This window comes from Tachypleus tridentatus, chromosome 10 (genome assembly GCF_004210375.1).
Source record: "Tachypleus tridentatus isolate NWPU-2018 chromosome 10, ASM421037v1, whole genome shotgun sequence".
Lineage (NCBI taxonomy): Eukaryota > Metazoa > Arthropoda > Merostomata > Xiphosura > Limulidae > Tachypleus > Tachypleus tridentatus.
In genome coordinates, this window is record NC_134834.1 from 116,042,661 (window position 1) to 116,067,506 (window position 24,846).

The 24,846-nt window shown below is 35.0% G+C and overlaps 1 protein-coding gene, 1 long non-coding RNA gene and 1 other non-coding gene across 17 annotated transcripts in view; 2 read left to right on the top strand and 1 right to left on the bottom strand.

The window, feature by feature from the left end:
* LOC143230138 (uncharacterized) overlaps nucleotides 1-24,846 on the bottom strand; it is a 45,868-nt gene that overhangs the window by 13,559 nt on the left and 7,463 nt on the right. The gene's annotated exons all lie outside the window — the stretch shown is intronic.
* The window catches only part of LOC143230132 (toll-like receptor 10), a 49,120-nt gene continuing 29,570 nt past the window's right edge, over nucleotides 5,297-24,846 (top strand). For 2 of the 15 annotated variants that reach the window (XM_076463191.1, XM_076463198.1), the window contains exons 1-2: nucleotides 12,104-12,668; nucleotides 18,286-18,393. In XM_076463191.1, coding sequence (XP_076319306.1) covers nucleotides 18,385-18,393 — 9 coding nt within the window. In that variant the 5' untranslated portion in view covers nucleotides 12,104-12,668; nucleotides 18,286-18,384. Of the gene's footprint in view, nucleotides 5,830-6,894; nucleotides 6,999-12,103; nucleotides 12,669-14,437; nucleotides 15,202-17,374; nucleotides 17,734-17,772; nucleotides 18,119-18,285; nucleotides 18,394-21,750; nucleotides 21,965-24,846 lie in introns of those variants that run through there. The other 13 variants (XM_076463196.1, XR_013016257.1, XR_013016258.1 and 10 more) reach the window with 13 other exon arrangements.
* On the top strand, nucleotides 9,344-9,451 carry LOC143231199 (U6 spliceosomal RNA). The gene has a single exon (XR_013016829.1). It is a non-coding gene; the product is annotated as a U6 spliceosomal RNA (small nuclear RNA).

Sequence of the window (24,846 nt, forward strand, 5' to 3'; positions counted from 1 at the left end):
TTCTGTCTAGGTGTGTACGTATAATGTTTTCTACGGTTTGTGGAGGAAACTTATTGATGTTGATGAATTATTGTTTTATTTTGTCTAATTCATCGTTAATTTTATCCGGTGAGCATAGTTTTATCGTTGTGTTTATTTGGTTTCTTAGTATGTTGAGTTTTTGTTTTGTTTCATGTGCTGAGTCCCAAGGAATGTATAGTCCAGTATGGGTTATTTTTCGGTGGATTTCTGTTTTGAATTGTGTGTCGGTTCTTGTAATTTTGAGGTTAAGAAATGATATTTGATTGCTTTCTTCCTGTTCACATGTGAAGTTAATGTTAGGATGTACAGAGTTAATGTGATTGAAAAAATTAACTGTGTGTTTTGTAGATCTGAATCCCGCAACCGTGTCATCTACATATCTGTACCAGTATAGTGGTGGATGTAATGCTGTGTTAATTGCTTGTGTTTCAACTTGTATCATAAAAATATTGGCTAGAACTGGTGATACTGGGTTGCCCATGCTTAGGCCATTTGTTTGTATATAGTTTTGGTTGTTGAACATGAAGTTTGTCTTTATCGTGGTGAATTCTATGAGGGTTGCTAATTGGTTACTGGGAATTTCTATAGTTAGGTTAGGGTCTCGGATATAGAGTTCTAAGGCTATCTTGCAGGCTTTAGTGGTTGGAACTTCTGTAAAGAGGGATATAACATCGAAACTGGCCATTAAGGCTTTATGATTAAGTTGATTTAGATTAGACTTGAAATTAAAAGAGTCTTTGATGAATGAGCTGGCTGATGTTACATATTTGGAGAATGCTCATGCTATGTATTTACCAAGATTGTAATTAAACGATTCATATGTGGACATTGTTGGTCGTAATGGACAATCTGGTTTATGAGGTTTGGGGATGCCGTATATTTGTGGTGGGCGTGAGTCGGTTTTACGTAGGTAGGAATAAAGTGTTTGTGAAATTGTGTTGGCTTTTTTCATTTATAGTAGTAATTTGTTCAGTTGCGTCTTGTGTGTCTTTGTTGGATTTATGTATATTGGTTTAAATTTGTTCGTGTCTGATAGGATGTTCTTCATTTTTTGGATGTATTCATTCGTGTTCATTATGACTATAGCATTACCTTTATCTGCTTTTAGAATTTTTATGTTTTTGTTTTGTTTTAGGTTTTTAATGGAATTAATGTCTCTTTTTGTAAGATTGTTTTTTAGCCTTCTGTTTAGTGAAATTATGTTGATGTTTTTGTGAGAAAATTCTTTGAAAAAATCGTTTAAGATGTTGTTTTTAGGTGTTTCTGGAAAATATTAATTTTTAATTTTTTCTGGGAATTTGGCTGTTGGATGTCAATAAAATTGTCTAAGTTGTTTTCTTTTTGTTGGTTGTTTTCGGTTGTTTCCTTGTTTTTGTTTTCTGTAGAAAGTATCACAAGTCTCCTGGCTAGATCTTCTAAACATGTTTTGATTTCTATGGTTGGAAGGTACCCAGGTGCTATTGTGAAGTTGAGTCCTTTGTTAAGTAGATGTATCTCGTCTATGTTTAATTGTCGGTAGGATCTGTTAATTATGACGTTAGTGAATGGTTTGTTATGTTGATGTCTTTTCTGTTGTTTACATCTTAGTTTTTCTAGTTTTCTTGTTGTGACAGATCTTTTTGTCTCTGTCGTTCTTAGTATTGATTTGGTTTATGTTTCGTTGTATAAGTCCGTAAATCTCTGATTTAATGCAGCATGCCAGTTGATGGTTTAGGTTCATTGTTTTGTTTTTGTAAGTTATGTAGTTCTTTGTATTTCGTGTTCAACATGGCTTTAAGTAATTTTTTTGTAAATTGTGGGTAATGTTTGTGTATTTATTAACATTTTTTGAAAGTTTTACCTTTACAAATTTAGGGGTTAGTTGTTCCTATCTACATTGTTAAATAAAATAGATGTCATTTTGCATATATAACCTTAATTATCACTCGCGTTGATCCTTATCTGTTAACAAACCCTTGTTACAACACGCGCCCGGGTAGTCGCGAACACGCGCCACGTTTGTTCCATAGATCTTTGAGCGGAGATTGTAAAACCAGTTTCAAACATGACGTCCTTCGGTCTCCCACTGGTTATAAGGATGAACAATCAGATGTTCTATTTGGGTTTAGCAACTCTTTAAAGTTCCTCATAGACTCATATCATGCCTGGGTGAACTTTTGAGCATGTTTTAGAATTATTTGGAATACCGCTTATACGAAGGCCTACGCTGTACAAATAAGTGTACTCACGAGTTCACGACCTAAGTCTGGTCCTGTTAGTTCCATAACTGTGAAGGGTAAATCGAGGGCAAACTGTGTGTTAATATAAGATACAACGAATGCATACTTCTTTTTGTCCGTGTGTTTTATGAGGGTATATTGTTTGAAATCGAAAATCAAAAGCTCTGAAGATGAGATAAATCTCTTTGTTATTCATGGGCGTTAAACAAGAACAAAATTGCTGGGGCTGGATTATTTTGTCAATAAAATTGAAACTTTTGTATAACATAGGCTCATATTAAAAGAGTTGTAAAGAAAACTCAGTAATGTGAACAAATGAATCATTATAACAATCAACATACCCTATACACGTATAAAAACAAACATTATTAGCGACCACGACTAATCTTATATTAATTTATAACAATCAACATATCCTATACACGTATAAAAACAAACATTATTAGCGACCAAGACCAATCTTATATTAATTTATAACAATCAACATACCCTATACACGTATAAAAACAAACATTATTAGCGACCACGACTAATCTTATATTAATTTATAACAATCAACATACCCTACACACGTATAAAAACAAACATTATTAGCGACCACGACTAATCTTATATTAATTTATAGCAATCAACATATCCTATACACGTATAAAAACAAACATTATTAGCGACCACGACTAATCTTATATTAATTTATAACAATCAACATACCCTATACACGTATAAAAACAAACATTATTAGCGACCAAGACTAATCTTATATTAATTTATAACAATCAACATATCCTATAAACGTATAAAAACAAACATTATTAGCGACCACGACTAATCTTATATTAATTTATAACAATCAACATACCCTATACACGTATAAAAACAAACATTATTAGCGACCACGACTAATCTTATATTAATTTATAACAATCAACATACCCTATACACGTATAAAAACAAACATTATTAGCGACCACGACTAATCTTATATTAATTTATAACAATCAACATATCCTATAAACGTATAAAAACAAACATTATTAGCGACCAAGACTAATCTTATATTAATTTATAACAATCAACATACCCTATACACGTATAAAAACAAACATTATTAGCGACCACGACTAATATTATATTAATTTATAACAATCAACATACCATATACACATATAAAAACAAACATTATTAGCGACCAAGACCAATCTTATATTAATTTATAACACTCAACATACCCTATACACGTATAAAAACAAACATTATTAGCGACCAAGACCAATCTTATATTAATTTATAACAATCAACATACCCTATACACGTATAAAAACAAACATTATTAGCGACCACGACTAATATTATATTAATTTATAACAATCAACATACCCTATACACGTATAAAAACAAACATTAGCGACCACGACTAATATTATATTAATTTATAACAATCAACATACCCTATACACGTATAAAAACAAATATTATTAGCGACCAAGACTAATCTTATATTAATTTACAACAATCAACATACCCTATACACGTATAAAAACAAACATTATTAGTGACCAAGACTAATCTTATATTAATTTATAACAATCAACATACCCTATACACGTATAAAAACAAACATTATTAGCGACCACGACTAATATTATATTAATTTATAACAATCAACATACCCTATACACGTATAAAAACAAACATTATTAGCGACCACGACTAATATTATATTAATTTATAACAATCAACATACCCTATACACGTATAAAAACAAATATTATTAGCGACCAAGACTAATCTTATATTAATTTACAACAATCAACATACCCTATACACGTATAAAAACAAACATTATTAGCGACCAAGACTAATCTTATATTAATTTATAACAATCAACATATCCTATACACATATAAAAACTAACATTATTAGCGACCAAGACTAATATTATATTAATTTACAACAATCAACATACCCTATACACGTATAAAAACAAACATTATTAGCGACCAAGACTAATCTTATATTAATTTATAACAATCAACATATCCTATACACGTATAAAAACAAACATTATTAGCGACCACGACTAATCTTATATTAATTTATAACAATCAACATATCCTATACACGTATAAAAACAAACATTATTAGCGACCAAGACTAATCTTATATTAATTTATAACAATCAACATATCCTATACACGTATAAAAACAAACATTATTAGCGACCAAGACTAATATTATATTAATTTACAACAATCAACATACCCTATACACGTATAAAAACAAACATTATTAGCGACCAAGACTAATCTTATATTAATTTATAACAATCAACATATCCTACACACGTATAAAAACAAACATTATTAGCGACCACGACTAATATTGTATTAATTTATAACAATCAACATACCCTATACACGTGTAAAAACAAACATTATTAGCGACCAAGATTAATCTTATATTAATTTATAACAATCATCATACCCTATACACGTATAAAAACAAACATTATTAGCGACCAAGACTAATCTTATATTAATTTATAACAATCAACATGTCCTATACACATATAACAAGAAACATTATTAGCGACCAAGACTAATCTTATATTAATTTATAACAATCAACATATCCTATACACGTATAAAGACAAACATTATTAGCGACCGAGACTAATCTTATATTAATTTTCACTCATTTACCCCATCATTTCGCCAATGTTTGAAATAACTGCTTTACGTTATTTTACTCTGACAGAGAAAACAATATTTTGGTTTATTTACAGCACAAAGTCACAAATGAGTTATTTTGATTGTCTGCCAATGTTAGGGGTATAAGTCTTCATTCTTACAAGTGAGCCATAGGGGAGCAAACATTTTTTTATATGATAATAATACATGTTACGACAGTATATGTTCGTTACTATCTCTAGAAACTATATATGATTTGTTTACCATTAATTTGTTTATGTTCATTATATTACTTATTCTATTTGTTGCCAGGTGGAGCAGCGGTATTTATATTTAGACTTACAACGCTTTAATCCGAAGTTAAACGAGGCAGGTAAACTATCGGAATGTTTTTCCTAAAAGTAACGAAGAGTCTTATCCTATTTATACGATTAATACGTTAGTTTGTTCTGCAAACAATGATGCCAAAATCTTTTAGTGTGCAATTAACTACAGCCTCTTATGTTTGATTTCTTAAGTGTACTAGCTTGTTGCATAAAATAGGTTCAGTTTGTCTTGAATTTCGCGCAAAGCTACGCGAGGACTACTAGTGACAGACTAGAAAGGAAACAGCAAATGACGATTATTCCTAGGCCAACTCTTGGGCTACTCCTTTATCAACAAATAGTGTGATTGACCGTAAGAATATAACTCCTCCACGGCTGAATTACGATTAGATTACGAGTTGGGAGTCTCAACCACAAACCATATCAGACCGTTGAATCCACAAACCATATTAGACCGTTGAATGAAGCATCGTGTTTACGTTAATACGCACAGACTGGCCTACTTAACAGCCGTGGGTTTAAATGTTTTTGTTGTTGTTTCTGAGTTTGTACGTTTCATCTGGTCGATGGAAGGTATTTAAAACTTAATGATTGTTCAGTTTTGACACCTAGAACATTATGTTAGTTGGAACTATTAAAGAACGTTTGGCATAATTTAATTTGGTTACAAACCGTTTGACAGGGTTATATGTATATATGAACCTAATGGCCTTGAAACTGAAAAAGGGCATTTCAATTGATGGGTTACATGCTTTCTAACCATATAATTGTTTTTCCTTTTTCATAATCAGCTAAAGTTTCCCTCCAATAAAGCACGCCACTACACTTATCGTGGCCACAACACAAGCACGAAAACTGGCTTCAGTCTAATATTACATAATTTTGCAAGCATCCTGTTTCTGCATACAACACCACGGTTAGTGTTAATGTTTGGTATGTCAAACAAAAGAAAGTACGAGCCTAGTAAAAGAAATATTAGGAAGTGGTTTATAGTGCAGACTTTCAATTCTAACTATACTCTAATTACCATGAGGTTATGCATGTACTTGTGTGTTTTTCTTATAGCAAAGCCATATCGGGTTATCTGGTATGTCCATCTACGGGAATCGAACCTATGATTATAGCGTTGTAAATCCGTAGACTGTCCGGTGTCCCAGCGGGGGACAAGGTTATACAATAAACATAATGAAACTTTGTAGAATGGACGGCAACTGCCTGTTGTGGAGACACAATTGTAGAGGACGACGTCCTCAGATTCAGGGAGGAAGACTTTCGAAACGATGTCGTCCACACTTGTGTCTCCACAACAGGCAGTTGTCGTCCATTCTACAAAGTTTCATCATGAGCACTCTGCCTAAACAATCTATCAAAGAATATAATAGACATAATTTTCGTTTATAACGATCGGTATTGTGCAATTGATATATACGTGAATGTCTCATGAATAATATTCCAGTGTGTACAGAATATGTGTAGTATCTTTTATTTTGGAATCTGTTTCACAGTTTTATTTATTCAGGTGTATATAGCAGAGACGTTACTGGTGCTTAAAAGGTTTGGGGATTGGACTCATAGACACAGAAATGTTCGGTGTTTCACTACAATATCGACAGTTGTTTTCTGTTCTAATTTTTTAAGATACCAAATTGGATTCGGAGCACTGTCAAATAGAATCGTAGCATGGGCTATGAGTGCCAGCGTTTATCGATGCCTGTAGTGTTTTAGCGTAGGAGGTTGTTCAAGTAAGTCGCTAAGTTTCTTTTTCTCTAGTTACCTATTGTTTTGGGTCATTTGTCTGAGGTACCATCTGTGTCTTCCGATGTGAAAGATATCTGTAAAGTTGTGCATACTTTCCATTAAAAGATTAGATGACCCCTTGAGGATGTAACCTCTCATATTTGCATTCTCTGTAAGACCTCTAATTGTTCACGGGACTTACCTTGACATTCTTAGTTGAAATCTGTGTACCTGGAACACACGTGTAACAGCAGTTCATTTAGATTCTGAACCTTTGAAGCAATTGCAAAAGTCATACATATACAGATACATTGGATCACAAGGCATAACACTTTACATTCCTTACTATCACCAGACCATCCAATTACCATAACACTTTACATTCCTTACTATCACCAGACCATCCAATTACCATAACACTTTACATTCCTTACTATCACCAGACCATCCAATTACCATAACACTTTACATTCCTTACTATCACCAGACCATCCAATTACCATAACACTTTACATTCCTTACTATCACCAGACCATCCAATTACCATCAATTCATGTATGAAAATCTTACTACTTTTCTTGTTTACGTTCTTATTTTTATCAAAAGTCACGCATCCTACAGAAAGCCTTGACAGCTTAATTTTTTGCCTATTTTCATGTGTGTGTGTTTTCTTATAGCAAAGTCACATTGAGCTATCTACTGAGTTCACCGAGGGGAATCGAATCCCTGATTTTAGCGTTGTAACTCCGTAGACTTACCGCTGTGTCAGTGGATGACAATATCTTCATGAACGTTATGTACAAGTTAATATATGCCGACCGGTTTTTATCGCCAGTCAGGAATTTCCCACCCTGGATGTAGCTGCACAGCTTAAAGGTAAATATAAATATTTATTCTGTCAGTCAGTCTCGCTCAACGGATGTTTATGTTGGCTCTGCTGTTAAGGTGAGATGTATTGGACAGCTACATATAGCGGCATTGTTTCGACGTTTAGAGGTCCCAAAGGCGAAAACCAGTAATATTTGTCATTTTCCAGCTTTTACATGTGAATTAAATATAAGTTTATTTGTTTTGAATTTCGCGCAAAGCTACACGAGGACTATCTGTGCTAGGGGTCCCTAATTTAGCAGTGTAAGACTAGAGGGAAGGCTACTCTTCTACCAACGAATAGTGGAATTGACTGTAACATTATAACGCCCCCAAGGCTGAAAGGGCGAGCATGTTTGGTGTGACGGGGATTCAAACCCGCGACCCTCGGATTACGAATCGAGTGCCTTAACCACCTGGCCATGCCGGGCCTTAAATATAAGTAATTGCTAAGGAGAGATGAAGTATTGGAAGTATTCCTTTATGACAGTTTAGTTTTAATTATGTTAGAATTATTAAGAAACGTCACAAAAGTTTCTGTTACATTTACCTTCGTCATATTTGACGTCAAACATCCTCTTTTATTGCTCCCATTACCGGTGGCACAGCGGTATGTCTACGGACGTGCGGCTCTAGAATTCGGGTTTCGATAGCCGTGGTGAGCAAAGAAAAGATAGCTCGTTGTGTAGCTTTCTGCTTAACTTCAAACAAATAAATCTCTTCTAGAAATAAACAGCAATTCATACCAGTACGCGATTTCCATGTTTAAAATTTTTTAATCGACCTTGAAGGCTATTTATTTTCTCGATATATCTTCTTTACGCACATTGATGCCTCTCAGTGGCACGTCTGCAACTTACGATGCTAGAAATCGGATTTCAATAGCCGTGGTGGTCATAGCATAAATAACCTATCGTGTAGCTTTGTGCTTAACTACAGACAAACATTGCTTAACTGATTTACAATATGAAAAAAAAAAACACACGGTATTAGAAGGCTCATTTGTCATTTTTAACCTAACAAAAATGTTTAGTTTGTTGTTGAACGCAAAGCTACACGACGGGCTATGTGTGCTGTACCTATCACAATTACCCAAATCTGTAAATGACATATTACATAGCCACACGTAACTTGTGCTAGACATAAGCTTGTTCGGTATTTTCTTACGGATTACTCATGTCTTTTGTCTGGTTTTGAAGAGGTGTTTCAACCTGTGTACTAAGCCACCTTTCTTACGAGCTTTCTCACAGGACCGTGGTAATGCCGTTTTCAAAATCAGGAACAGTCCCTAGTGAAGTACCCAATATGTCAACTAAAACTTTATTTTGGCATATAGGATAAATATCTATCTCATTTATAAAATGTGATAAAATGTTAGAATTTAAAATCTTTTCCTATATCAGGAAGTAGGATTATAGAAAGGATAGGACTATGAAAGCAGAAGGTTGAACCAGTGTTTAGGATCAGTTACTCTGTAGAACTTGTACTTGTTTCGGCAGTACATATACTAAAATTGGAACGATACACAGAAGCTGAGTATGGCCCCCTGCGCAAGGATGACACACAAGATCGTGAAGCGTTCCACATTTATTTGTTTTATCCGGCCTGCTTCTCGTCGTCTCTTTTTAGAGGGGGTTTGTTTAGCCTTCGCTTTGTTGTCTGCCACGCCTACCAGACAAGCATTTACAAGAATAAAATCACACCCATCAATTTATCTATCCCTGTTATCCATTCACTTAATTATTTTCTACTTTCTACCATGTGCGAGGTTGAAGGAGGACTGTTCAGTTTTCGAGCACCCCAGGGGATTGATGTTTGCAAGAAATATTATTCTTATACCTAAACACCTGCCGTAATTCTGTGCGCACTCTGTAGAAGATTCAAATTACATTAAACTGGGATTATAGAGTACGAATATATTTTGCTATGCATTGGAACTAAGACATATATATTGTTAAAAATATGTCTTCACTTCGAGTTAACTTTCTGAAGATAAACTGATTAATGTATATACAATATAAGTCTGTTTCCATGAGGACCGCGTCGGGGATGTGACCTCAGGGAAACGCTTTCCGGACGCAGCAATTTTAAGTAACCAAAGAGTTGCTGACACCATCTTATGTAAATGATATTTACAAGTCAGAATAAAATGAATTTAAAAAACAAAATTATACAGAAAAATTTACTCCCCCATGTTGAACGTTAAGTGTTTCCACTCCTCTCTTAAGTGAAAATGTCAAATTTATTCCCTAAAACAATATCATGTGATGTTGTAAGTTAGTTTAGTAAGGTGCATAAAGCAGGGGAGTAGATTTTTTACACCCGATGGGGGGAATGATTTTGCAACCACTTATGTGGACTGTTCAATTTGCAAATTGGTAATCTCTGATTACGTGAACCTGAAAGCTGTAAACATGCAGTCACAGAGTAATCTTATTGCCACGATACTAGCATGTATACTTAGGCCTACTGACTGATACTTACGAACTATCGCTTAGATCGAAAAGCTTAGAAGCACGCTTATATTAAAGATGTACGTTTCGGCTACTGAAAAAGCCTACATCTAGGCCTAATTATGTAATTCGATTAGTAAGAACACGAGAATCACAAGAACAAATACACAATTTGTAGGCCTGTGATGCAATAAAACAATTCAACAGACCAAACTGTAGAGGGAGATGATTGTATGCACCATACCCCCACCTAAAATGTAGGGGGGATGTATCCCCATCCCCTCCAGGATCTACGCCCCTGGCATAAAGATATATTGATAAATTAAACAGCCTTAGGACTGGTTAAAGAACTGAAAACATGTGGATCGTGTACTGAGTACCGTAACAAAGTCTTGTGATGTCACGTGCAAGAAAACTAATAACTCTCACGTGATTACGCCTTGTGATTGTAGATACAAACAATTCATGATCGATCGTAAAGCAAATATTTTAGCTAGATATCAATTATCAAAAGAGGGGATATCTATACGAGTGTAAGAAGTACTTGCCCGATACGAAAATATATATTAAAAACACACACCAAAAATCGTTAGATAATGTACACACAGCTCATGCACATGCAAATTTTGGACATCTATTTATTCATTCTTCATATTCATAACTCGAGCAGCGATAGCAGCATTTTAAACTGTTAGGGGTTCGGAATATATTCTCAAGACGGTTGGTATGGGTATTAGAACTTCAATTAAAATAAAGTACAGAACAACGTTTGTTTACCTGAAGATGACTTTAGAAGGTCGAAACGTTGTTCTGTACTTTATTTAAACTAAAGTTCTAATACCCATACCAGCTGTCTTGAGAATACATTTTTACTTCAAGTGGGTTTCTCGTCATCACGATGGACTCGGAATATTGGTTATTCTACCAGGAATGGGTTTGTTTTTTCCAGTTTCGTTGTTAACAGTGAATGTTCTTTTACATTATTCTGTTAATATCACATTGATATGAAGAAAAGAAAAATACATTGGTATTGTTAATGTTTTACGCTGTGACAGCCTGGGTTATTATCATGAAAAGAAACTGTAATTTGTGTTAGAGAAATGTTCTATTAGGATGTATAATAGCTAAATCTAGACAAGCAAGTAAGTAATTGAATGTGTATTTTTGGAAGAATTTAAAGTTTGTTACCCTGAAGTTAAAACTGACATAATTTCTTAAGTGCACCCTTGAGAAACAGCTTATTTGACGTGTATAGAAGCTTCATAATACAAAATATGGCGTAATTTATCGCCTCTTTATAACGGGTGAAAGGACGGGGTTTTGAATCAACGACTCGTATTTCGCGAGTCCCTAACCACCAGGTGTTAGCTAAAAATGTACCTTTTGTGTGTTTTATTGCATCCAACTGTAGTCTTCCAATAAGTTAATGTCTAAGTAATCGTTCCAATCAATCGTAGGTTTACGAAATAACAAAGGTGAAGTCCGAAGCTCGATTCTCCTCATTGTACAGTGTGCAACTTAACGCTAAAGCATATTGTTGATCCAAGTAATGATATTTCATACCATGTTTTCATCATATGTGTGTCTACATGGTATCTATACACTGCAAAACAAAGTGCTTAGAAAAACCTACTGTTATATAGAAAAACATGGGTATAATTTGTAACATACAGGTACATCAATACGTATGTTAAAGCTACACAGCTTTATTTAAGTCATTTTGGCAGAAAACGTACGCCATTGATTTCAACAACTGAATGTCACTCAGCACAAGTTCTGTTTGTTTTCCCGGTAAAACAAACCCTCTCTGTAAACTTTTCATTTTTTATACACTGCAAGTGTAATAATTCAAACCACGAAGTCAGTCCAAATGATTTACGTTGCTACTGTTATAAGCTGTGGGTCCTCTATTGTTTTTGTATATTGCCGATTAATTTATACGTTTCTTGAATAACCCCACATAACGAAAGCACACGCAAATATAGCATCCGGTACTAGCTTAATCACAGGACCTACATCATTGTTTGTTAGGGCCTTTGCTGACTCAGTGGACTTCGTTTTACTGAGTTCTTGTGACGCCCTAATACAGGTTTCTGTGAACTAATAATACATTCACAAACAGATATACTGGAGTTATATAAACGTACTTTTCCTCAAGCTTTGAATCACAAATAAAATACGTTTTCAACCAGGTGTTCAAGCAGTGTATTTAATGAATACTGCAGTGCGCCATAGTTAACGTACTATACAGGTAGTACGTGTATAAATGAAAACAACAACAACAACGTATTGCCACTTTTCTAAGGGTGATTCTAATGTGATTTCAAAAATTAACTCAAGTCCTATCGTTCAAGGGTGAGTCAAGTTGTTCAGTTTGAAAATAAAACTACTATTTTGAGAAACGTACTTTCTCTCTATTCAGTATGAGTTACAATTTGATTTATACGTCCTCCGATGGGTCAGCGATAAATTTATAACTCTCAAATATGTGATGAAGCTTTTGTAATGAACTTACTATCTCATATCTATTTTAATATTGATGTTTGTTTTACATAAATATATATTTAAAAATGTAAATAACTTTTATTGTTAAGCGTGTATTGGGAAAGTCCCGTCTATTCTTTAAATTTGTAGATTTTCAAGCCTAAGAATCAACAATGTACGATTTATGTATCAATGATACGTAAAATACCAGTATTGTTGCCAACTGAACTTTCGAGAACCTCGCCTTAAAGTTTATAAATCACAACACTCGAAGAGAAAGCTTTAGTATTGTTGGGTTACTACAGTCAGTATAATATAAGCCTCGGAAACCATAATTGTAATTAACGCTTATTAATTGGGAAAATGCGGATACTTGACCAGTAACGTTTGTAGATTTCGAACATTACAAACCGCTTAACTTCAGAGAATTAATTTTGGATGTTAGTATTTTTATAAGGACATTAAATATCTTCATCTGTAAAAAACTCCCATGTGAGAAGGGAGAGATAGCTGACCTGTTAAGTGAAGTGTACGTATATCAGTATAGAATTAGATCGTCGTGATTCCCCGCTGGTATAACGGTAACTCCACAGATTTACAATGCTAAAATCAGAGGTTCAATTTACTTCCGTAGACACAACACACAGACCGATGTGGCTGCTTTGTTATGAGAAAACTCACACACATTCGTTCATCGTGAACCGACGATAACATATTCAGTTCGAGACAATATAGAAAACTCAGTAAAACTGCTGTATGTAAATTATTATTTGTAATAACCGTTATTATAACTTTTATTATTGTTTGTATATTAAAATATATTTGTGTTAAGAAAGAAAATTGTGTGTGTAAATTTTATTGGTAAATATAAACTTGATACATATAGTCATTTAATTAACTTCTAAACTAAAAGTTCAGGTTATTTGAAATTGTAACATGTAACATAATAAATTGGAGGCTCGTCCAAGATAAATCATAATACATAACACTTTGCATTAAGAAAACACACAGCGCTAGAATCCAGGTTTCAATACCCGTGGTAGGCAGAGCACAGATAGTCCATTATGTTGTGCTTAATTTCAAAACATTAATTAAAAAAGTACATCAATGGTTTGCTGTACTTACATAACTGGCTGGTTTTGCATAAATATGTGCTTAGCATTTGTTTTATTCTTTACTGTTTATATTATACACGTTTTCCGGATTAATTGCATCTCATGCACAAAACAGGCCGAGCAATACCAGCCTAAAAACACTAGATGTACTTACGCACGGCCCCCAAAACTCTATTAATGACTATTGTATATCAATTTCCGAACATTTTCTCTTTCAAGATGAAATAAAAGCAAAATTACGAATGACAAATATTTTTATTTCCTGTTTTTGAAGTTCATAGGCCATACTGCGTTGTAGCCTCCTGAATGCTTAATTATTTTTTGGGGATTTATGGCGTGTGCACGTTTAACTGACGTCACGAGAGTATATAGTGCAATTTTAAGTGTCCCTTATATGGCGTCATATTTGTGTATACTGACCGACAGACAACATACTAATGCACAGTGGTACAAGTGGTTAAAACAGGCAATCCCTCCAGACAGTCTCTGGCTCTCTTTTGGGGAAACTGAGTCGAGTAAGAAAGATATATATATATACAATAATATGGAAAAGTACATTTGATGTGATCGTAATATGAAACCCTTTAAAGAGGCTCAACAGTACACGGAGTGCGTTTTAACTCCATGAAGTTCATTAAGTTTGAAGACAATTTGAACGAATAATGAATAAAACCTTATTGCAAGTTTAAACGTAGTGATCTGCTTGGAGCGATATTCGGTGGTGTTTGTTCATGTATCAAGGCAAACTGTTTGTACCTGATGATGAATAAGCCGTGTCTAAATGTATTACATTTCTCACTGTGTTAGCTAGTACTAGTTTTTCGTTACCAATTAAAGTTACCAACTTTATTAGTCTTAAAGTGGGTTCCTCCTCATCAAGTTTAAAGTTTATTAAATATTTACTGATAAGTTTTGTTTGTTTTAAATTTCGCGCAAAGCTACTCGAGGGCTATCTGCGCTAGCCGTCCCTAATTTTGCAGTGAAAGACTAGTGAGAAGGCAACTAGTCATCACCACCCACCGCCAACTCTAGGGCTACTCCTTTACCGGCGAATAGTGGGATTGGCCGTCACATTATAACGCTCCCACAGCTGAAAGAGCAAGCATGTTTGGTATGACGGGGATTCGAACCCGCGACCCTCATATTACGAGTCGAACGTCTTAACCCCCCTTGCCATGCCAGGCCCTTATTGATAAGAACTTCCACGTGAAATTAAACAAGAGTGTATAATATGTAAACCACACTCTTATCTGCTGTTTTCAGTCGCCCATGACAACAACAAAACTGTGGTGAGAATTCTATTACAATAGATCGAGTATTTTATATCTATGTGTGTTTTTACGAGTTGTGCTATAAATGAGCTTATTTGTCGAGGTTTGTTGGTTCTTATTGCAAGATAACGTTTGTAACAATTGTTTGTTTTGTTTAAATTTCGCACAAAGCTACACGAGGGCGATCTGCGCTAGCCGTCCCCAATTTAGTAGTGCAAGACTAGAGGGAAGGAAGATAGTCATCGCCACCCACCGCCAACTCTTGGGCTAATCTTTTACCAACGAATAGTGGGTTTGACTATCACATTATAATGTCCCCACGGCTGAAAGGGCGAGCATGTTTAGTGTGACGGGGATTCGAACTCGCGACTTACAGATTACGAGTCGAGTGCCTTGACCACCTGGCCATGTAATAACTGAAATGAATACCAGAATTCTTCTTGCATGACCTCTCAGCTCACCAGGGGGCTCAGTGGCAATTTTGAGGGCTTATAACGTTCAAAATCGCGTCTCGATACTTGCGGCCAGTTCAGCACATGTGGCCCATTGTGTAGTTTTTTACTTGAAAACAAACAAGCTTAAATTTCGATTTTTAAAAAATGGGTAAAATAATCATAATAAACTATTCATTCTTTCTCAAATAGAGCAATAAAAGGTTTACGTACAAAAGTAATTATTCGGTAATTATCACAAAGTGCATAGACATTAAGGACTCTATTTGTAAACACGTTTAACAAAATTCTTGTCAGGATTTTCAAAGAGCCTGAAGTAAATAAATCGTATAGTTAAACTGTTTAATTTAAGTACTTAATGTGATGTTTGGGAGCATTATAATGTGACGGTCAATCTCATTATTCGTTGGTAAAAGAGTAGCCCAAGAGTTGGCGGTGGGTGGTGATGACTAGCTGCCTTCCCTCAAGTCTTGCATTGCTATATTAGGGACGGCTAGTGCAGATAACCCACGTGTACCCTTGCGCGAAATTCAAAACAAATCAAACCATGAACTAACAATCTTTTTTTTTATAGAAAATGTGTGTGTGTTTTCTTATAGCAAAGCCACATCGGGCTATCTGCTGAGTCCACCGAGAGGAATCTAACCCCTGATTTTAGCGTTGAAAATCCGTAGGTTTACCCTGTGCTAGCGGGGACGTTTTATAGCAAAGATAACACTTGAAAAACCAGTTCCTTCTCTCATTATATCTCAGGAAAAAAAATACTTGTAAGAACATGTTGTTATGATTTGAGACAAGGCTTAGCTTTGTGATAAAGCTCTGGGGTCGGATATGGTAAATCTACGAAATATTCCATCCATTTAAGTTGTGAGTGAGTAAAAAGAGTAACAGTCAATCTTTCACATGAATGGTGGAATTGTGAGGTGCTACTAACTGACTGGCTATCATCCATCTGGTCAGTAGCTCAAAATTAGAGACAGTAGGGGATAGCCATAATACCTTTGTCATAAATACAAAACGTTGATATATAAAAAAATCTTTGTGTCTGTATGTTTGTTTTTAACCACTTCTATCTCAATCAAACTTTCTGGGATGAAAACTTGAAATAAAGTGAATGTTAAAAGTGGTTAACAACCCATTCCACCCCAATATTTGCTGTTATTGGACATTTGTTATCTTTCACATAAGTTAACATTAACCACATACATGGATGGTTCCACGTCCGTACGTTGAAAAAAAAAAATTGTCTCTAAAACACAACATACACAAAGTGTGTGGTGGAGGGCGTAAAATGTTCCCGGAGGGCGTAAAATATTCCCCGATTTTTAGGCTGTGGTCAGGTTATGCGGAAGACAGTTAATCCCTTTACACAGATGGTGGTTGTAAGGTGGAAGACAGCCTTAGCAGCTTTACCATAAATAAATAATAATAATAAAATTATTCTGCTTACCACACAGTTTTTTTACTCTTATGTAATTCTGAAGGTAGTTTCTGAAAGGAAGTATCGCTAAAAAAGACGTGAATTTTTTTTTTACCGATATCCTTAAATTATACGTTTGATACTTTTGTTCCTCTTCAGCTGTTTTAAATACGTCGTAATGTGTTTACTAAATAATCCTGAAGAATACTTTAGTGGTACGAATGTCATTTGCTAATGAAAGCCTGTACGAATATCGGCTGAGTGTGGAATACAAAAACACTATACGTATAATACACAGTTTACTACAAAAAGAAGGTTTGTCCCTCCCTTTCTTCCTCTAATTTTCATTTATTTCTTATTGCCAAGGAAGAACGGAATTCCCTGAAATTACTGTTGACAAGAGACGGAATTACCCGAAAGTAGCATAACTCAGTAACAAGAAGTGAATGGCATGGATGTTTGGGGTTTCTTTTATTTCTTTCTTTTTCGGGTTTCGAACGACTTGTCCAGTTAATAACTTACGAGGAGTAAGATATAGGCGCGAATAATGTTATGCATTCCTTCGAGCGTGTATAAATACAGGCTTGCTGTGACGAATGCAACACAACCGGAACACGATAGTGTGTAGAAAACAAACGAAACAGCTTTCTTCATGACTGGTCCTCCAGTGGTTTATCGGTAAGTCTAAATAAAGACTCATAACGCTAAAAACCGGATTTCAACACCTGTGTTGAGCACAGCACAGATAACACATTACGAATCTTTGCGTTTAACAACAACACTAACCCTAACAACTAGTACCCTGCTGGTACAGCGATAAGTCTACGGATTGACAACGCTAAAATTAAGGGTTCCATTTCTTTCGGTGGACTCAGCAGAAAGCCTGATGGGTGTGTGTGTGTGTTTTCTTATAGCAAAGCCACAACGGGCTATCTGCTGAGCCCACCGAGGAGAATCAAACCCCTGATTTTAGCGTTGTAAGTCCATAGACTTACCGCTGTACTAGCGGGGGGCTAGCCTGATATGGCTTTGCTATAAGAAACATACACTCTAATAACTACGTGTGAGTAAAATAAGATAACGTTTCTGTGGTTAAACTAGGAATGACAAAAACGATGTAATTCAAAATTATGGTATTTCTTATTCTGTTAAAAAGTGTTATTAAATATTTCTATAGTTTCTTAATTATTATCAAAATCGATTTCAAAGTTTTCATCTATATTTTTGCAGCAAGGAGAATCGTACTGAACGAACAAACAAAACCTCTAGAAGTAGAAACAGCTCGAGTCCAATAGGAGAGACTTTGTTTCCAGATTAACTACAACTGCCATGAAAACGGTAAAGTTGTTATTTTTTTTAAAGTTTAGCTTTAGCAAAATAAGCATTTTGTATTAAACCGAAGAGACACGCAGCTTTAAAACAGGGCCCGATTCAATACTTAAGTGAAATGAAAATCAACGTGGAAAATAGATACCTTACAAATTAGGTTCAACTAGTTTGTATAATTTTAATCGGTAATCCGTACAGTAAAGTTATTTATAAAGTTTACTTTTTAATATTGAAAAATGACATCTGATATTGCCATATACAGAAACTCATGCGCCCCTCAGTGGCACAGCGGTATATCTGCGGATTCACGCCGCTAGAAACTGGGTTTCGATACCTGTGATATGCAGAGCATAGGTAGCCTATTGTGTAGCTTTGTGCTTAATTCTAAACGAACAGACGGAACCTCATTTTTAGATGTGTTAATTTCCCGTTACTACACAATTACTTCATTATAAAGCTGAGATTACTCCATTTTTTCCTCCCTTCATTTAATCCGTATGTTTCAAGAGGTGAACGTGTGTTCATTTCATCTGATGTGGGCCCGGCATGGCCAAGCGTGTTAAGGCGTGCGACTCGTAATCTGAGGGTCACGGGTTCGCATCCCCGTCGCGCCAAACATGCCCGCCCTTTCAGCCATGGGGGCATTATAATGTGACGGTCAATCCCACTATTCGTTGGTAAAAGAGTAGCCCAAGAGTTGACAGTGGGTGGTGATGACTAGCTGCCTTCCCTCTTGTCTTACACTGCTAAACTAGGGACGGCTAGCACAGATAGACCTCGTGTAGCTTTGCGCGAAGTTAAAAAATAGAAGCTGATACGTGTGTACGGCCACAGCTGTGGTAATACTTGTTCAGTGAGTTAAATGTTATCTCCACCAAGCTTGGATGAAGCTGTTTTTTGGGGTCTTATCTTAATGTTTATTTCTGGCAATGACATTGCTAAACTTTACATTTTAATCTAATCGGTGATAAAGTGAACAGTTCTTGGTTTACTTATGTGAAAACGATCGAGTATAGTTCACACTTCTTTAAAAGCATTTATGGAGTTACCTTTGTTAAATGTAATCACAGTTTGGATTGTCTTTATGACGACTTAACTGAGGCTGTGAAAATTTCATGTTTTGCTTTTTCCCCTTACTCCCCCCAAATTATCACATTCCTCATCCCCTTCTCCCCTCGTCTTCCACTCAGCAATGATTTCAGCCCCCTCGTCTTCCACTCAGCAATGATTTCAGCTCCCTCGTCTTCCACTCAGCAATGATTTTAGCTCCTTCGTCTTCCACTCGGCAATGATTTCAGCTCCCTCGTCTTCCACTCAGCAATGATTTCAGCTGCTATCCTATCTTGAATTCACCAATCAACCTCGGCGACCGATCAAACAGTTCCAGTAGGAACACGCTTAATGTTAAATGACACAGAAAACATTTTCCTTATGATTCTTTAATAGAGAACATTTTCCTGTTTTAAGTTATTCTATGACGTAGAGCACATTTTTAATATTAAATATGTCAGTGATAAACGTTTATTGATGTTTCACACCTAAATGTTCTTTACTAATGCTAACTGTGTGAATATAATTACGTTCTTCTCTTAAATATTTTAGATTGTTTATGTTCTTTTTTATTTTTGAGATATTTTCAGAAATAAGCTAATGTAATGAGTCTCTTTTGGCGGATGTATCTACGTAATTTGAAATATATATATATATATATAAACAAAAACAGCGTTTCAATGAAAGCAAATTCGAAATACTTCTTCTATTACCATTATTAAACCGTAATAGGTAATGCTTGTGGTCGTAACATTCAAATGTCTTGGGGATATACGACCTATGAGACAAAACCCAAAGACCGATGTAAAACTCGCTAACAACTAAGAAGTGCGAGTTAAGAATTAGCAGCTGTTTTAACTGTTGTTGTTTTGAATTAAGCAGAAAGCTACACAATGGGCTATCTGTGCTCTGCCCACCACGGGTATCGAAACCCGGTTTTTAGCGTTGTAAATCCGCAGACATACCGCTGAGCCACTGGGGAGCCTTTCGCTATCTGCAGCCACTTGTGGAAAGGTAGTTACCCTCAGGATTTAAATACAATTTTAGTGTAAATAACCTCCAACCTCTTATTTGATATTATAAGTGGTGACCTCAATCGCCTCAGGACAATTAATGTGTTTCATAGTATTAGGTATTTTGGAATACATACGTACATAAGAATACATGAATTAACGAGTTACGTATAATACTTACATACGCTGTATGTTCACATATTTGGATAACTTGAAGTTTTAGTACAGAGTATAGATAGTTCTATGTTATACATTTCTTGAGAGTAAAGAGTAACTCCAAATAGCCAATAATTTATTTGAAATCAACGTTTCGGTTTTCGCCTTTGATAATTTTGTATTGTTTGTTTAAAAGTAACGTCTTGTTATTAATGGAGGAGTGTATCCTAACAGTTAAACTTGCTCGGATTATAAATATGTGGATTCATTGTTTATGTCTCGTTGCTAAAAAACCCAGAGCTCCCTAGTTTTGACTCTTGGTCGCACTATTAGAGTGATGAAAAAATCCCACTATTTGGTCGCACAGTAGTAGCCAAAGAGAGACGGCAAAGCGCCCTGTTTACTAGCTGTCTTCCGTCTAGGACATTAGTTCAAATTTAGAGGCTGTTCAATGCAGTTAACTCTTTGCTTAGCTATATCCAAAAATTGCAGCGCAACAAACTGCTACTTCGTACAAGCACGTGTCTGTGAAGTGTTTATTTGTTTAATTCGTCATTTTCTTATTAGAGGTGTTTGGTTTGGTTTGAATTTCGCGCAAAGCTATTCGAGGGCTCTCTGCGCTAGCCGTCCCTAATTAAGCAATGTAAGACTAGAGGGAAAGGCGAGTAGTCATCACCACCCACCGCCAACTCTTTTACCAACGAATAATGGGATTGACTATCACATTATAACACCTCCATGGCTGAGAGGGCGAGTACGTTTGGTGTGACGAGGATTTGAACCCGTGACCCTTAGATTACGAGTCAAGTGCCTTAACCACCTGGCCATGCCGGATCTATTAAAGTTGTACTTGATTAAACGTTCTGAGGTATTAAAGTTAACCCACACAGTACGTTTATATGTTACGTAACCACTATGAAAATGATTTTAAAAATATGCTAATAGTCAGAAAGTAGTAACAGATCCTGTTCTAAGTAAGTAATGGGGAAAACCCACTTATGACTGTACACAGGTGTATAAGGTCATTATTTTGAATCTGCTGCTTTTCTCGGACATGTGCTTGAAGGATTTATTATCATTTGAATTCGATATACAAGTAGTACATTACACAATTTCAATCGCCCAGTTTTATTGGGAGAAAAGGATGTTGTTGTTTTACATACCTATGCTTCTATTTGTATGTTAAGACTGCACGTGCGTGAAGATGCTTCATTAAGCTAAATGGTGTCACGACAATCACGCCTGCAAGTCTGTCTACAGTTTTATACGACTTACGAAATAATGCGAGAACCTATCCTGTAAAGCAAAATCGCTGTGACCTTGGAACAGGTGTGGTATTCATGTACAATGAAGTTTGACAGGTAAGTTTATCAGCACTTGTAAGAACGTGGTTTATGGAAATGTACTGTTGAGAATGATTTCGACCCGGCTAGTAAAGTAAAGAAACAGACGTAAGTGAATGAACATAAAATATTTGTTCAAAGTGATCGTATTTGCGTCATATTTTACTTACTGGCCAGATAGCAACGAGAAAAAATCTAATTTACGGTACCGAATTCGGGTCAAAACGCTAATGTGGTATACCAAAGCGAAATGAAGCGTACGTTACAATTATGGAGAGTTGGTTTTGGTTATTTTAAAGCAAAGTGAAACTGCGCCATCTGCTGTACACAAACCGGAGAATCGAACCCCAGATTTTACCATACTTATACTTACCGTTGTCCGACCGGAAGAAACCATTTATACAGGAGAAAAAATTTATAACCGATACTATTTTGTACAAGTATCTGTGTCACCCCGAGAGATGGACTTGTATCTCCCTAGGAGGAAACAGAATTAAAGTGATATTTTATTTTTAGCCATTAACATATGAGAACTACATTTTAAAGAATATATTTAATGCATGTTTATGACCTATCGATATTTCATTAAACTGATTGTCATACCACATGTAGACGATCTGGGTAGAAATTTATAAAAACTATCTGAATATATCTGACTAAAGATTAGCTTTAAGTCATTTATAAAAGTGTTAAATTCATGTCTGTTTGTACTATAACATTTCCGCCTCTTCCATATTTCAAGTGCCCCAGATTTAAAATTAAACATTGTTAGTCAAATTAGAAAAATTAATTATAAGTCGCACAACGCCATAATATTATTCCCTCAGATGTCATGCATGACGTCATGACATCTACACAAAGACTGTAAAAGAGTTGAGATATAAATCTCCAGCAAACAGTAAAAGTAGAAAATAATGATGATAAAACAAAACTCAAGTAAGTTAAGTAAAAAAAAATCACATTAGAATGAAAATAAGAAAAATCAAAACTAAGTTCTAGCATGAAATAAGTTATTTAAGAATCGTAACAACACTCAAATCTAAGTTAGGGCACAAAATATCAAAATTATAGCACAAACATAGAACAGAATCTAATTATACCATCATGAAGTAAAGTTAAACAATTATCCAATATTATCAGTAGACACCACTCTATGAACAAAAGTAAAGTTAAACAATTATCCAATATTATCAGTAGACACCACTCTATGAACAAAAGTAAAGTTAAACAATTATCCAATATTATCAGTAGACACCACTCTATGAACAAAAGTAAAGTTAAACAATTATCCAATATTATCAGTAGACACCACTCTATGAACAAAAGTAAAGTTAAACAATTATCCAATATTATCAGTAGACACCACTCTATGAACAAAAGTAAAGTTAAACAATTATCCAATATTATCAGTAGACACCACTCTATGAACAAAAGTAAAGTTAAACAATTATCGAATATTATCAGTAGATACCACTCTATGAACAAAAGTAAAGTTAAACAATTATCCAATATTATCAGTAGACACCACTCTATGAACAAAAGTAAAGTTAAACAATTATCCAATATTATCAGTAGACACCACTCTATGAACAAAAGTAAAGTTAAACAATTATCCAATATTATCAGTAGACACCACTCTATGAACAAAAGTAAAGTTAAACAATTATCCAATATTATCAGTAGACATCACTCTATGAACAAAAGTAAAGTTAAACAATTAGCCAATATTATCAGTAGACACCACTCTATGAACAAAAGTAAAGCTAAAAAATTAGCCAATATTATCAGTAGACACCACTCTATGAACAAAAGTAAAGTTAAACAATTATCCAATATTATCAGTAGCCACCACTCTATGAACAAAAGTAAAGTTAAACAATTATCGAATATTATCAGTAGACACCACTCTATGAACAAAAGTAAAGTTAAACAATTATCCAATATTGTTAGTAGACACCACTCTATGAACAAAAGTTAAAACATACAAAATGATTTTTAAGGATCATAACTCAAAACTGAAAATATAAAACAGAAGGAGATACAAGTAAACTATGTATAAAGTCACAAAACACAGAGGAACATCAGTTTTAAAATGTTTACAATAAACATGTTACGTTTAACATGGCAAAGATCCAGGTGTTGGAGGCCTTCTTTTATTTCATAATATCCTCTAGCATCATATCTATGTTATTATCACCTGCTTAACAATAGCATCACATCTATGTTATTATCATCTACTCAACCACAGCATCACATCTATGTTATTATCATCTGCTCAACCACAGCATCACATCTATGTTATTATCACCTGCTTAATAATAGCATCATATCTATGTTATTATCATCTGCTCAACCACAGCATCACATCTATGTTATTATCACCGACTCAACCACAGCATCACATCTATGTTATTATCATCTGCTCAACCATAGCATCACATCTATGTTATTATCATCTACTCAACCACAGCATCACATCTATGTTATTATCACCGACTCAACCACAGCATCACATCTATGTTATTATCATCTACTCAACCACAGCATCAGATCTATGTTATTATCATCTGCTCAACCACAGCATCACATCTATGTTATTATCATCTGCTCAACCATAGCATCACATCTATGTTATTATCATCTGCTCAACCATAGCGTCACATCTATGTTATTATCATCTACTCAACCACAGCATCACATCTATGTTATTATCATCTGCTCAACCATAGCATCACATCTATGTTATTATCATCTGCTCAACCATAGCATCACATCTATGTTATTATCATCTACTCAACCATAGCGTCACATCTATGTTATTATCATCTACTCAACCATAGCATCATATCTATGTTATTATCACCTGCTTAACAATAGCATCATATCTATGTTATTATCAT